The sequence below is a fragment of the Neopsephotus bourkii genome, unplaced genomic scaffold (genome assembly GCF_033783945.1).
Source record: "Neopsephotus bourkii isolate Nb327-2 ecotype Australia unplaced genomic scaffold, CSIRO-AGI_Nbou_v1 NB_838, whole genome shotgun sequence".
NCBI lineage: Eukaryota > Metazoa > Chordata > Aves > Psittaciformes > Psittacidae > Neopsephotus > Neopsephotus bourkii.
This window is the reverse complement of record NW_026901334.1, coordinates 523,420-538,810: the sequence shown is the minus strand read 5'-3', so window position 1 is coordinate 538,810 and position 15,391 is coordinate 523,420. Positions and strand designations below refer to the sequence as shown.

The following is a 15,391-nucleotide window of genomic DNA, read 5'->3' as shown; positions in this document are numbered from 1 at the left end:
TGATGCTAGCTCAGTCTTTTGTATGGCAGCCGTGATGGCTTTGCACTTACAGCCTCTGCTGCAGCAGTGGGTCCAGGAGACCAACAATCAACCCTGACCAGCAATCAGCACCAGCTGAAACGGAGGGGACACAAGGTGTGGTTTCTTCTCTTTCCCCAAGGTAAAGCCCTGCTGCTCTGCTCTGGAGCAAGGAAGACCACAAACAGGAGGCTAGAGATAGCATAAATTCACATATAATTGTACATCATTTATACCCAAGGCCATGCTATACAACATTATGAACAATCATTCCCCCAGTGGCATCACAAGCTTATTCCAGAAGCCCTCTGCTAGGTTTAGAGATAATTTAGATACCTTCCATTACAAAGAAGTATCAAAATGTCAATAATGCTTTATTAAGGACAGAGTAAAATGCAGGATTTTCTTCTTTTAACCTAAAAACTAGGACTAAAACCATAAGCTTCCATCGGGGCTGAAGCAGAACAAAGTGCTGTCTTCTCTTTACAAGAAATATGGAACACTTTCAAGTATCTCCTTCAAAGATACTCTGGGTGTAAGGTTCTCTAACTCATTCTACACACATCCAGAAGTTAGTAGGTGGTTAAGGCTCAAACTGTATTGGATGGGCTGAGCATGCTGGTGTCCTGGGGAGCAGCTCCTGCGCCACTCGAGTCCAAAGCTGCCACTGTAGAATCTGCAAAGGAGAAAATGGGTTGGTTTGGGGTGCTTTGGTTGGGGGGTTTACCTGTGCTCCTGAATGGAGTGGGGTTGGGCTGCTCGCTGCTCGCTGTCTTCCCTTGCGAGTCCCCTTTCAATGCTGTTTAAAACCTGGGTTTAATACTGGGTTAACACCGATCCGGAATAAAACCACTTCAACCCTAAACCGAGATCCTCCTCATCTTTGCAGTGCTTTAGGCTCAGGCAGAGGCAAACAAAGGCAGTTGCTTGTGTGTCAACAGAGCCTGAGGCAGGGAAGCTGCTGAACAGCAGCCCCATCCCCAGGACAAGGCTTTCATCTCCTCCAGTCTCGTAATAAGCAAAAAGCAGCTTAAGATTAAATGGAAAGCTTCTTGTCAAGCACTTCCATTGTGTGCTTGGGAAGGGGAGGAGGAACGCGGCACCAGATATGTCTAGAACGGGTCAAGCATTCAGCTTTAGGATGCAGGGCTTCAGGAATATGCACAAGCTCGTCCCTATGAGCTCGAGGAGCTGCCCTCCACAAAACCCCACTTAATTCAGGTTGTGGCAGTGGCATTGTGAAAGCTCTATTGTAAGGAAGGGCTGGGAGGGTTTGGAAGTGGTTTAGAGGAGCTGAATGCACATCATGTGCTTGGCATTAGGTTAGTGATGTGCATGAGCAAGTATTTATAGTTAAAACCTGGCTGAGATGAAAGGAGCTGCTCCACATCCTCATCCCACTGCAGCCGAATCCGGAGCCTGAAAGGACACGCTATAAACGCTGGAGCTTTGAAAGCCACTTCCTAAGGGATAACTGGGACACAAATACAAGCAACTGCTTTGATTCTAGAGCAGAGCTGCACAGACTTGACCAGAGCCCTCACCTGTCAGCCCACAGCTTGGCCACTGTCCTACAGTGGGTTGGAAGGAAGGGACCTTAAAGCTCCTCCAGCCCCAACTCCTGCCAGGGCAGGGACCCCTTCCACTGGAGCAGCTTGCTCCAAGCCCCTGTGTCCAACCTGGCCTTGAGCACTGCCAGGGATGGGGCAGCCACAGCTTCTCTGGGCACCCTGTGCCAGCGCCTCAGCACCCTCACAGGGAAGAGCTTCTGCCTCAGAGCTCAGCTCAGTCTCCCCTCGGGCAGGTTCAAGCCATTCCCCTTGGCCTGTCCCTACAGGCCCTTGTCCCAAGCCCCTCTCCAGGTTCCCTGCAGCCCCTTTAGGCACTGGAGCTGCTCTCAGGTCTCCCCTTCAGGAGCCTTCTCTTCTCCAGGCTGATCCATCCCAGCTCTCTCAGCCTGGCTCCAGAGCAGAGCTGCTCCAGCCCTTTCAGACAGCTCAGCCTCCACCTATGGCTTCAAGAAGGCAGCAGGGGGGTTACAATGCAGGCCCTGTCAGGGCTCTGGCCTGTGCATACCCCAGGGAGCTGCCCTGCTCAGCAGCACTGACCAACAGCTCCTGGACCTGCTGAGCCTACCTCAACATTCCCAGTCCTTACCAGAAAAGCAGCAGAAACCAAAGGTAACACTGGCAGCCAATGCTATTTGCACTGTTTAATCAAGGGGAGGGAGGAGGAAGAAGAGGGAAGAGCACATTAAAGACTGTAAATAGCAAAGCAGCATCTAGAATAAACCATGAAAAGCACAGAAGTACCTAGAATAAAATACCCCGAGAGGAGAGCACGAGGCCTGCGGAGAAAGGGGCACAAGAGCTCAAGAGGTTCAGCCCCACACCCCATCCTCTCCCTCGTGGGACAGCCAAGAGGCTGCTATCGCTTTCCTTCCCCACCTTTGCCTGGCTGTATATCCACAATAATGCAGTCATCCTCCTCCTCATCTTCCTCAGTGTCTGCCTGAAATCCATCCATCTCTGCAGCTTCAGCCTGAAGGGAAACAGAGGAGCCTTTAACAGCGAGCTGAGGGTGCTGGGGCAGTGCTGCTGAGGCAGCAGTGGGTGCTCCCCACCGCTGGGGCTCCCAGCACCCTCGGACCAGCTGGGAGGGAAGAGAGAGCAGAGTCCCAGCTCCAACAGGCCGGGATTTGGGATACCAGGCCCCATGTGCAGTGGCTCAGGGAGCAGGAAGCACGCCAAGCTGCTGCTCCAGGAGCTTTCACCCTTGCACAACGCGCTCCACAGCCCCCACAGCAAAACAGAGCTCAAACCTGGGCTGAACCTGACTGGGATCTGTTGCTTTGGAAGGGGAATCCAGGATCTGGTCCCCACCACCCCCTCCAAGCTGTTCCAGGAGAAGCAACTTCAGATTTGCATCTCCCATTAAAGCCACAGCTCTCAGATGAAGCCGTTCCCCTCCCACACGGGTGCGGGTGCTGCCCACTTCCAGACCCAGGCCTCCCCTCCCCACAGCTGATGTTAAAGCTCCTTTACCCACATGAGAACAGCACGTGCTGGGGGGAGAACCTGGCAGCCCTGACTCCCCCCCGTTCCTGCCACACTCAGCAGGAAGGATGGGATCCAGGACCTCCCTTTAGAGGCCCTAAGGCATGAAGGGCTTTGGGGTCTCTGCACCCCGCAGGCACAGGGTGCTCTGGGGAGCTGGTGATGGGATTCTGCTAAAAGCCTGTCTTCGGCTCTTCCTGCTCCAGCACCCGCTCCTCAGCAGTTTCCAGTGGGTGCCAAGCAGGGATTTTTCTCTCTGCCTTTATTTAGTGGCTGAGTTAAAAACCCAAGCAGATGGAGCTCGGGGGCTGAGCAGCTTCGCGCAAGCCTCTGATCCCCATCACTGCTTGCATGCGGAGCGGCTTCAGAAGACAAGCCAGGAATAAAGGGGGAAGGAAAAGCATCAGAAGCCTTGTCTGGGGCTTCTTTCCTAACCCCCTTGTCCACAGAGGATGAGGGATAAACCCCCCAGCAGTTCAAGCCCTGCCCTGCTCATAGGTTCGGAAGCAGATGGTTGGTAACATCAAACTTCAGGACCTATATATAAGATCTTCACGTCTGAAATACACAGTGAAACATCACCCAACACACACTCTTGAGTCATCATGTGGGGTGATTAAGCTGTTCATAGTACCCGTGGTTACCCTGAAAAGCAGAAGCCAACAACAGGAAGACCACAACAAAGCTTAGAGCTGGAGTAGCAACTCCTTCAAATCCATCTCGTTTTGTTCCTATGAATGAGGATGCTTTTAAAGCAGCTCTTGAAATTCAGCTTTATGGATGACAGGATAAGCTGGAGACTTTGCAGACTTATTATAGGTTGAGTTGCAGCACTTAGGAACCACACTGAATCAGTGCACATGCAAGTGATGTCAGTCCCCAGCTCGGGCTAAGCATCTGGCAGCCATACACACCATAAAAACCTGCATACAAATCACACACAGCTGTAAAACCAAGGCCAAGCAGAAACTATTCACAGCTTGGATGCAAATCACTGCCAAAGAGCAGAGAATGGAAGAACAGCAGGAAAGCAACATTCTTCAACAGAACACACAGGCCAAGCTGGAGGGGCACAGAGGAAACCCATCTCTTCAGTCACATCAGTTCACTCCTTTCCCCACAGAAAAAGGGGGGGGGTTGTGTGAAGGAAAGTGTCTGTAGCCTTATATTTGGGCTCTGCTCATCTGGACCAAGTCTGGGGTGCGCCAGCGGATGTGCACAGCTCCATCCCCACTGTGCTGCCCTGGGGAAGAGCACCCCGACAGGAGCTCACCTGCTCAGCATCCCGAGGTCTCTTCATGAACCTGGTGATGGACATGCTGCCCGTGGCCTTCCTCTTCAGTGCCACGGGGGTGGGCTGCAGCACAGGCAGCCCGGCCCCGCTGCCACCCTCCTCCTTCCCCGAGGAGGGCACCTGGGTGACGTAGTTCCACTGGCACGGGACGGGGAGATGCTCCTGGTCAAAGCTCTTGAGCACCTCGGCGTGGACGTACCAGCACATGCGGTGCTCGGGCCTCTTCTCGTACACAGAGTTCTCCGAGATGATCCTCTTGAGCCTGGCTTTGGAGGGGACCCCACTGTCCTCCCCGACGGGCGTCTGCGGGCGGGAGGCCATGGGGCTGGCGGGGCTGGCGTCGCTGCAGTCGGTGCCCGCTGTCACGTCACTGAACATCCCCTGCCGGCAGCACTCCTGGAACTCCTGGATGATCACCTTGCTGCCGTTCACGTTGCCGTGCAGCAGCGGCAGGAGGTGGCCAAGGACTGCAGGGAAGGAAGGAGGCACAAAGGTTGGGTTGGGGGGGACAATGAACGCTTGAAGGGCTGGGAAAAGCCATCAGGACACAGGGCCCAGGAGCACAAAGAGGCTGGGGTTAATTTTAGATCTAGGATTGTAACAGGAGCTAAACTGGATGGAGAAAAGGCACCCTCGAGTGAAAGCTTTGACCTGTTCCAGCCTTTGTGCTCATTAAAGACAGCCTTGTGTTACTCAGTACCAAAACCTGTCACACAACCTAAGCCCTCTCCCTGCTTAGCAGTAACCAGGTCAATGAGCCCAAGCACTTCCAGTCCTAAATCTGCATCTACTGAAGTGCTGCTGCCTTCATTTCCTACATTAATCAGAGCAGCAGTTTTTGGGGGAGTGCAACCAAGGCCATAGCAGCTGCAACGCTGGAAAACTCTTTTGCAAGAGCTCTCAGAGATCCCTTGCATTTCAGACTCGTCAGAAACAGGCTGTTGTGAACCTGACACTCAGCATGAAAAGCCGTGCTCCCCCAAGCACAGTGCAGCAGTGCACAAACACAAGCAGTTAGCTCTTCAGGCCTTACTTTGCTGATCTTTTGCTCTTTTCTTGCTACACTTCTGGACCTGCTGTTCTTCCTCTGCAAGGGCTGCATCCAGGACGCAGGCTGTGAACTGCTGCAGAACCTTCACGTCTGCACCTGTGCTGCTGTCGTGTTCTGCTCCTTCCCAGACGCAGCCGATTTTCACAGGCTGCAGCACATGGAACCTCTTCCCCTTGGCCATCAGCTCATCCCACTCCTTGGCTTTCAGCTTCTGCCGAACCTTCTGATTCTCTGGATCACACTCCTAAAGCCACAGGGGAGAGAGAACTCGAGAGATGGGCCAGGAACAACCAAAACCTTTTTTTAAGCCCCCTTTTCCCTGTGCTCCCTGAGCTGCAGAGGTTGCTCCTGGACCACAGAAACCCAGTTACATCACTGCCAACACTACAAGATTCAATGGGAACAGATGGAGGTCCAGTGACCCCCAGAGTTCACTTACTTCTGTCACTCCTTCATCTTCAGATAGATACCCATGGGGTACAAAAAACCCATCATCATCGTCTTCATCCTCTCCCTCCTCTTCATCATCCTAAAAGCAAACTCTGCTTGTTAGAAAGCACACTGGCAAGTGTTCTGGTTCAGAAAGCTGGTTTCCAGCAGGCAGAATCCTTACCCCTTCACTATGGGAGAGACTTTCTCCAGGTTCCTCCTCTTCCCATTCTTCATCACTATCTACTTCATAGTCCAGTAGTTTCTAGAACAAATGCCAACATGCCATTGGTGTCATGAACTTGAGAGCTGGAGGCCAGACCCCAGTCAGGGGCTGACAACTCGGTAGCAAAAGGGAACATGGAAGTGAATGAGGAATCCCAGAGACCAAGTGAACTTGGCTAAATACATCTTAAGTTCAAGAGCAGGAAGAAGGAAAGAATCCAAGAAGCCTGCAAGGTGCTTACACTGTCCTTTGACCAGGGATTGCGGGGATGGATCATAGTGGTTTTCTTGTTCCATGTGCCCCAGTATGCAGGACGGTGATTCTCACAGAACTGCAGGAGTTTCATCCTCCCAAATTTCCCCCTTTCAGGAACAGCGTCTGTTTTGCAGTTATCCACTACCACGATGTCACTGTCGGAGCAAGAGAGTACCTTCAGCCTTTGCACAGCGCTCCCCTGCTGCTCCCAACACCAGCTTAGAGGCAGCTTTTCCTTTTGGGAACAATCAGGGATGAACCCCAGGCAAGGCCAGCAGCGGCCTGAAGCACAAGAATCCCTGCAGGAAACGGTTTGAGAGCACTGCACGGAACGAAGGAAATCCCCATCATAACCTGCTGCTCCCTGGGGAAGCAATTCCCATCCAGTACAAGTATTCAAACAAAGCTCCCTCTTCCCATCACCTCCAGCATTAGACTAAGACAAAGTCAAAACCATTCTGCAGCTCATCATATGCAAGCGAAGCCACAAACTAACCTGTTCACTGCGTCAGGGCTGCTCTTGGCACAGGTAGGCCCAGTTTTACGCGGTTTCCGACACTTTAGGTCCCTCAGGAAGGAGACTTCGCTGTTCTGTGCATGCAGGAGCTTGTCCAGCTGCTCCAAGAAGTCTGGATCCAGGGCGATACGACACAGGGGAGCTAAGACCATGTTCTCCCTGATTTCAAAAGGAGCAAACTTTCCACACGAGCCAGCAAGAATCTGAAATGTAAAATGAGGATTGGCAGGGTCTCAACAGCCAAGAAACCGTGGTACCAACACGGTCACCATCTGCAACAGACCTGAACACCAGGCCTGAAGAAGAGTTAGGTTAAGCCCTTCACAGGTGAGACTCCAAGAGATCTTTTCAAGGGGCTTTAGGTCCTTAGAGGCAGTGCAGGAGAGGGCAGAGGTGAGGTTTCTCCTAAAGCAAACTGGTCACAGGCTTCTTTTAAAGCCCTTTACACTCCTGAGATTGGGAAGGGAGGAAAAGAACTAATGCTCTGTCCACCTAAGCAGCAAGGAGGGGCAGATGAGAAGGAAACCTGTACCTGTTAGAAGACAACTACTGCAGGGCAGGAATAGCAATAGCTCACCTTCGGGGCCTGGGGAGTCTTTGGTTTCTGGAAGAACCTCGTGATTTCTGCTTTCTGGGCATTGATCCGCTGCAATCAAAGAGCACACTGTGAATGCACAGCTAGGCCAAGGTTTCTAATTGCAGGCGAGCTCATGCATGACTCAACTTCAAACCCACTGAGGTGTAAAGCAAACTGTCAGCCAGTTACCAGCTCCTGTGACTCAACACAAACCCCAACTGGCCTGCCTAAGAATGCTCTGGGGATGCCAATGTCATTGCTAAGGCAAAGGATTGAGTTCACCCAGGGCCACTGAAGGAACAAATGTACTTTAAGGGGTAAAAGCAAAGACACCACCCCACATAGAGAAGCCACAGACAAGGAACCTGCACGGCAGAACTGGTGCAGCAGCCCCACACAGCAGCCTGGCCCAGCTGCACACAGGGCAGGGTGTCAGGGAGCCCATGAACATCATTTCCCCAAGGCAGGGTTTAGAGACAAGCTAGAGGAAGCATTTACCTTTTCCTCCTCTCTCTGCCGTTTCTCCTCTTCTTTTTTTCTCTTCTCCTCCAGTTTTGCCCTTTAATACAAAGTTCATTTGAATTGGCAGGAGCCACCAAGAGTTTATGTGCACCGGGGAAGAGGGGAGAAGCCCCAGACCTTGTCTAAGACCCCATCATGCAAGGCAAGGAGAAAAGCTGTTAATGCAGCCAAGGAGCAGACTTGGTTAAGCGTACAGAACTCTCGATTCCTTCTAGAGCACATACTGCCCTGGTTTAGCCACAGAGGAGCTTCCTCAGTCCCAGGGAAGGGTATTTAGGATATTACCAAGTTACAAGCAACTTCCTCACCAGCCTGGGCACCCGTGCCAGCCAACTGCAAAGTACAAGCAAGACTGGTCAGGAAGGGAAAACTCAGTGGAGCATAACAGCACTTTTCAGCCATTTCAAAGCAGAAGCCCAGGTCACCCTGCAAGCAGAAAGCACTGCTGAGACCAGGCTCTGGTGCACGCAGCCTTTCAGACCTTTAAAACCTACCCTGTAAGAGAGGCACGTGCTGTTCGACCAGTATAGCCCCCAGGAGGGGTGGTTACGGTGGGGATGGCAAGGTCCTCGCACCATGACCCGTTATTCCCCAGGGCATGCAGAAACCAAGGCACTTACTCTAAAGCTTCCTGCCTCTCCTTGCGTTTCTCCTCCTTCACTCGCAGCTTCTCGGCTTTTTCCTTTTCTTCTTTCTCTTTCTTTTCCCTCCTTTCTTTCTCTTTCAGCTCCTTCTCCTCCTCTTTCTTCTTCTTGGCCTCCTCCTTGGCTCGCTCTTTGGCAGCTTTCGCTTCTTCTTTCAGCCTTCCCTTTTCCTCCCTTTCTGCCTGCAACTTCTGCAGCTTGTCTGCGCGCTCCTGGTCCTGGGGCGGGAAGAAGCCGTTAAGCAAGGTGCCATTGAGCACACACCAACGGCTGCTGGCACGAAAACTGGAGCCAGATAAGGACTCTCTTCAGCTGGGATGTTAAATCCCAACCCAGACCCCCCCTCCATGCGCTGGGCTGCACCCCCAGAGCATGAGCAGCAGGGCAGGGAGAGCCCCCTGCAGTCCTGATGCAGCTCTGGGGCAGCAGCACCAGAGGGATGTGGAGCTGATGGATGAGTCCAGAGGAGGCCACGGAGCTGCTGCGAGGGCTGGAGCAGCTCTGCTCTGGAGCCAGGCTGAGAGAGCTGGGCTGGGGCAGCCTGGAGAAGAGAAGGCTCCTGAAGGGGAGACCTGAGAGCAGCTCCAGTGCCTAAAGGGGCTGCAGGAAACCTGGAGAGGGGCTTGGGACAAGGGCCTGTAGGGACAGGCCAAGGGGAATGGCTTGAACCTGCCTGAGGGGAGACTGAGCTGAGCTCTTAGGCAGAAGCTCTTCCCTGTGAGGGTGCTGAGGCGCTGGCACAGGGTGCCCAGAGAAGCTGTGGCTGCCCCATCCCTGGCAGTGCTCAAGGCCAGGTTGGACACAGGGGCTTGGAGCAAGCTGCTCCAGGGGAAGGGGTCCCTGCCCTGGCAGGGGTTGGAGCTGGAGGAGCTTTAGGGTTCCTTCAACCCAAACCAGTTTATGGAATTCTTGTACCCATCCAGTGCTTCCCCTGCAGTGCCATTTCCAGCTCTCACAGGACAGGAGGTTATTAACCACAGCTACGTGCTGCTGAGCTGCCTTGTGCTGCCTCTCTGAAGGCATTAACTGTTCTTTTCCTCTAACAAATGGAGGCATTTCCATTTCCTAAGCATCAAGGAAGCTTTGTGTTCTACTTGCTTTATATTTGAGTCATCCTCATTACCTTTGTAGCATTATGGGAAGTTATCTGGGGATGTGATGTTTTCTTTGCAAACACATCCCTCATGAGCTGAGCTTTCATGCTTTGCTGTCAATGGTAGGGCTAGCACAGGATTAAATTTAGACAGTTTGATGTGATTTTGCTTTATAAAGCCATCAGGATTTCCTGACAATGTGTTTCAGTCCAAACTCCAGATTGTGAACCTGCTTTAGAAGACCTGGAGCTCACCAGAACTGTCACTGGTGCTAAGCCATTTTAGGTAACAGACAGCACCAGGCACCCTCAGCATATTCAAGAGGCACTGGGGGGGGGGTTACACTGGAAGCATTGCCTTTCACTGTATTTCCTCCCAGAGCAACTGAAAGTCTCCTTATGGGTCTACTGCCACAAAGGAGAATGCAGAAAGACAGCTTCAGGCACTGGGGACTTCATCAGGAATCGAGGGTGCGTCTCTGCATCCTCCCTGTGCATCTGCAGCTTTGCTTTATTTATTTCCCATCTCTTCTTGGCAACACCAGGCTGAAGAGATCAGTGCCACGATGTACAAAGAGCTGCAACCACCACAGCAAGCAGTGCCAGTGGTTAAACCCCAACCCAGTCCTGTCAGAACGGAGTCCTTGGTGAAGGGCTCCTGCCTGCTTGGGAAGCTAACAGCAGGACTGGTGGGGCTGGTTGGTTCTCAGCAGTTTCCATTCTCATCTCTCCCTCACATTACTGCTATTTTTAACACATGTATAGAATAGAAGAAGCAAACAACAGATTGGACTTCTATATGGGGCACTGCAACAGGCAAAGCATCTCAAGAGCAGGCTCAGCCACACACAGAAATCACACAAGAGGCCCCTACCAACTTCATAAAGTAGCTCCTAAGAAACACAGTAAATCCCTAAGCACAGGCCCCTCTCAACACCCACTTTTCCAACAGGCAAAGCCCACTCCTACAGCAGTCCCTATGATCCAGCAGAATGAGCAGCATCACCATGCCCCTGTTTGAGCATGGAACAGCTTCCTCGCAAGCTGCATCAAGCAAACCAAGAGCAGAACTTGAACGTTTCCATGTGACATCCAAGAGCTTCTCCAGCAAACCCTCAACTCAGCAGCCCATTCGCCTCACTTATTAATGAGGAACAGACCCCGTGTTTTGTGGCTTAAAAGGGGGAAGGGAATCGGCCCTAAATAGCTCTGGGAGCGTTCATTTGCATCTGATCACTTTGCAGGGTGCACCTACCCTCTCAGGAAGGGTTTAGGCCAAAACTCCTCAAGTGCATTTCGACAAGCAGTCAGCAACATTGACAGGTTCTTAATACCTTACCAAAGTGCACAGGAATGCAGTGCAGGCCACCCACACTTCATTCCATATGCATTAAGCAGCTTTGGAACGAGCCAAGTACTTTAAGTGCATGCATGAAGCTGGTTCCATATGCATCAAGCGAGGAAAAGTGGGCTAAGAGATGTTCTAAGTGGACTAAGATGAAACACAAAGGGCTTTGCTTACTATTCACTGTAAAAGCACAGCAGCTTAGCTTTATGTCAGTGAAAATGCCTTACTTTCTGCAATCTCAGCCTCTCCTTCTCCGCAGAGCTTTTGTGGCATTTCTGAGATACCTGGAATGACAAAACACAAGTTTTAGGGCTCCCCATCACTCCACGAGGCACTGGAACTCTTGTGAGGAGAGCAGCAAACTCCATCTGAACTGGGTTAACCTTGTTCTTGCAGGCTTGTGTATTCAGCAACTTACCTATTCTATCAGAACACACTGCAAGCAGCTCTGGCTCTGATTTACATCGCAGCCTGAAGCCATTCAAATGCTTCAGTTTACTCAGCTTTGCATAACCAAATCCCTCCAGTCTCCTCAGCTCTAAAGTAGCATTTGCAAGGGAATATCATGTGCAGAAAACCAAACAGAGATCAGAGCTGCTCCAAATCACAGGAGCACAGCAGAGGATGTTTAATCACAGCAAAGTCACTTCCTTTGGGTTAAAACTCGTTGTTTGGGGCTTTTTCCATCCTACCACTTACTCTGGGTAGGATATTCAGCTGTAACTGCCTGAACTCAAGGGCTGTCATCCATATTTTAGCGCTGTTTCTTCTTGCTTTTCCAGCAGCACATCAACCTGAAGCTCCCAACAGGTCATGCTCCTCATGTTAGTTAATGCTGTTATTTATATAGGGGGATAAAACAACTATTTGATGTTAAAGAGCATTATGCATGGATTGGTCAAAGGCTTCATCTGCCAATGTTTCAGCACCCTGGGGCTTGTTTCTTGCATTCCCCCATTCCCTCTTCTTCCATTCACAGCAGAAGGTGGGATGTTTGAGCTCTGTGGTTAACAGCTCAACACTGACCAAGTGCTTTATGTTCTGTGCTCACAGACAGCCCAGGTGATGCTGTGCAAAGCTGCAGCAGGACATTCTATGGGTAAAACAAGAGCTCTTTCACCTGGAAGCTTTACTTTGAACAGAGCTGTTCCCACCGACGAGAGCAAACGGATTAAGACAGGTTGAGACACAGGTTCCCATTTGGGAACAGCCTCACCTCACACCACAGGAAAGCAACAACGTGGTTGGGTTCCTGTCTTCCAGCAGTGTTTTACTTGTTCTGCTAGGCTGGAAATCCTTCAAGGAAAGATTGGGAGTTTCAAGTGTATAAGAACGGATCAGTTTCCTTGATAAGGAGGGTGAGGAAAACCTGGGGTTGGAACTGGATGAGCTTTATGGTCCCTTCCCACCCAAACCAGGCTGGATCCTGGGATTTACCCCAGCCACATGCTCCACTGCCTGGCAGCACGTAACCCACCCCTCCAAACCTGCCTCCTTTTCCCCTCTCAGCTGTAGCTGAGCAGCACAGACATGTGGGGTTGCCCAAGCACATTCCCTGGCTTGGAATGTGGGATTGGAACGAACCCCCTGCTGCACAGGCCCCACTGTGGGTGCCCCTGCACCCCACTGATCCCTTCCCAAAGTGACTGAGCAATGAACAGGCACTGGAGCCACGTGAAGGGCCCCATCACCTCTGCAGCCACTGTTGTGCTCAGCAGCTTCCCCTTCACTTCACCATGAATCACAGAGCTCCCAAACTGCAACTACAATGGTAAGGAACCAGCTCACTGAGAGCTTCCCTCCTGTGCTCCAGCATCCTGCTCCTGGGAGCAGCATCCATGCAGCGAGCGGTCCCTGGTGTGCCTGGAACAAGATGGACGAGAGCAGAAGCTGTGTGTGCTCGGTTCAGAGGCTCACCTGCCTCATGCCCATGCTCACAGAGGGATCTGCAGGGAACTGATGTTCTCTGGCTTCAACTGAAAGCTTTTTCTATGCCACAGCCATTCAGAGCTGGAAAAGTTTCTGCACTGACCTGGACCGTGTCCGCTCCTAGGAACTGCAGCAGCTTCAGCAAGAAGAGAACAGAGGTTGTAAAACATCAGCTAATGGACAAACCTGCTTTTGGACACTGTCCTTATCCCAGTGACCAAAGCACCAAGTCACAGAGTGTGCACTTGAGAAGCACTCCAGTCAGAGAAATGAAATGAACCTGTGACAGAGTTTAAAGTCACATCCCCATGATGCAAATACACCCGCAGCTCCAAACCAGGCACGACTCAAACCCTTCTGCTACAGCTAAGATACAAAAGGGCAATAACTCCATTACATCCCTAATGAATCACCATCACCTTCCACACACATCCATCCCATTGGTCCTTTTCACTCCAAGCACAGGAAGCCACCCACCAAAGAGAACAAGGGACCAACCTTCCTCGCAGGCGTGGAGGCAGCCAAGGGGCTGGAGGTTCTCTTTGTCTCTGCTGCAGGCTGCACCCCGGGGGAGCCCCCAGAGCCAGAGCTCAGCGAGGAGTTGGTGAGGCCCGAGTCCCCTTCCCGGGATGATTCCATGGTCTCGTTTCCCGATGTGATGCTCCCATCCATAGAAGTGACAGGGGGAGGCTTTGTGCTCATAATGTCCTCCAGGAGCACCACAGGCATCTTCCCCCCAAAGATGACATCCTTCAGTTCAGTCGGGTTTACCTTTGTGCTTTCCACGTTGTTACACTCCATTAACCTGGAACGGGACTGGATTCCACCGACCAAACCTTCACCTTGATTCCCACACGGTGTGTCAGTCTCCATGGACTCATCTGTTTGGCTTCTCTGAGTGGAATCCAGGCAACTCAAGGGGTTTCTCTCTTTTCCTAACGTGCCATTAGTTATAGCTAGGGATGAAGATGCTTTTGAGTCCACATGGTCTGCGTCACCACTCAGTCTATGGCTGGAGCCCTTTGCCAGCTCAGTAACAGTTACAGGTTCATTTGCGTTATCTTTTGGGTTTTTCTGGATAAAATGGTCTAATGGTCCCTTCCCATTAACAAGTTTGGGAGCAAAAGCCAGCCCTGGCTCCAGCTGGCAGTCATTCTCCACATTGTCCAGGGACGCAGCCAACACGTCCAGGGAGGGATCCTTACTGGGAGCAAACCCCCCGGGGGAGCTCTTCACCTTCTTGACTTCGGAATCTGCATCGTCCTTCGGCACGGGGTTCAAGCGCTTGAACGGCAGCCGAGCTGGAAGGAGAGCTGTGCGTTACCCCAGTCATAGGCACACAGCGGCTTGGGTGGGAAGGGACCTTAAAGCCCACCCAGCTCCCACCCCTGCCAGGGCAGGGACCCCTTCCACTGGAGCAGCTTGCTCCAAGCCCCTGTGTCCACCTGGCCTTGAGCACTGCCAGGGATGGGGCAGCCACAGCTTCTCTGGGCACCCAGCTGGGGTCCCTTCACTCCCACCCTATTGCACAGAACGAGGCCTGACACCTCCTCAGCGCGCTACAGCCACGCCGGGGGACGCCACTGCCCTGCAGCCTTACCTTGTACGAGCTTCCGCGGAGGCGCAGCCGCTTTGTCCCTGCACTCCATGTCTGCGGGAGAGAACCGGCACAGTTAAACCCCTCCGCGCCTCCCCGCGGACACGAAGACCCCCCAAGGCCGCGGGGACCCTCACAGGCCGAGGGGGACGAGGCCGGGCAGGACGGAGGCGGCGGGGCCTGGCTCCGAGGCGCGGCGGCGGCTCCGGGCCTCCTTTGTTACCCCGGGGAGGCCCCGCGCACCCCGGCCGCGCAGGAAGTGCGGCACCACCGCGGCAGCGCCGCTCTCCCCCGCTCCGCGGTACCTGCTCCGGCCAGGCCCGCCAGGCCCGGTCCCGTCCGGTCCCGGTCCCGCCCCGGCGGCTCCCGCTCGTATTTGGCGGGAGCCGGGGCGCCCCCGCGCCTCGCTGAGCTGATAGGCGGAGCGCGCCCCACGTGACCCGTGCTTCCGCCCGCCCCGCCCCCTGTGAGGCGACCGGCGCTGATTGGAGGCTGTGGGTGTCAGTTTGAAGAGCTGCAGGTGCTGATTGGAGGGTTGGGTGAGGGGCGCCGTTGGGGCCTTACGCCTGTGCTCGAGGCTAGGCCGCAGCCGGGACAGCGGCGGTTCGGCTCCCGGGACGGCTCCGGTGAGACCGGGACCGCCTTCACCCAGCACCTCCCTGCTGCGACACGGAGGGGCCGGAGGCAGGGCGCGAAATGGCGGCGGCGCCGGGAGCCAATGAGCGATCGGTGCTGGCGCACGCAGGCGCAGACGTGGGGGGACTGCCGCGAGGGATTCTGGGAGTTGTAGTTCTCCACCTGCTCGCTCCCCCGGAAGAGGAGGAGGCAGCTGCGA

General features: G+C 53.3%; 1 protein-coding gene across 1 annotated transcript; it reads right to left on the bottom strand.

Moving 5' to 3' along the window:
* Positions 1–217: 217 nt before the first annotated feature.
* CHAF1A (chromatin assembly factor 1 subunit A) lies at positions 218–14,793 on the bottom strand. Its single transcript, XM_061355777.1, has 14 exons — positions 14,560–14,793; positions 13,458–14,260; positions 11,258–11,314; positions 8,566–8,807; positions 7,922–7,982; positions 7,424–7,492; positions 6,826–7,049; positions 6,316–6,484; positions 6,033–6,113; positions 5,859–5,948; positions 5,402–5,663; positions 4,348–4,835; positions 2,466–2,559; positions 218–694 (listed from the first exon to the last, which is right to left on the bottom strand). Exons 1-14 carry the CDS (start codon positions 14,606–14,608, stop codon positions 609–611), a joined length of 2,775 nt encoding a protein of 924 aa, XP_061211761.1. The 5' UTR covers positions 14,609–14,793; the 3' UTR covers positions 218–608.
* Between the last annotated feature and the right edge of the window lie 598 nt (positions 14,794–15,391).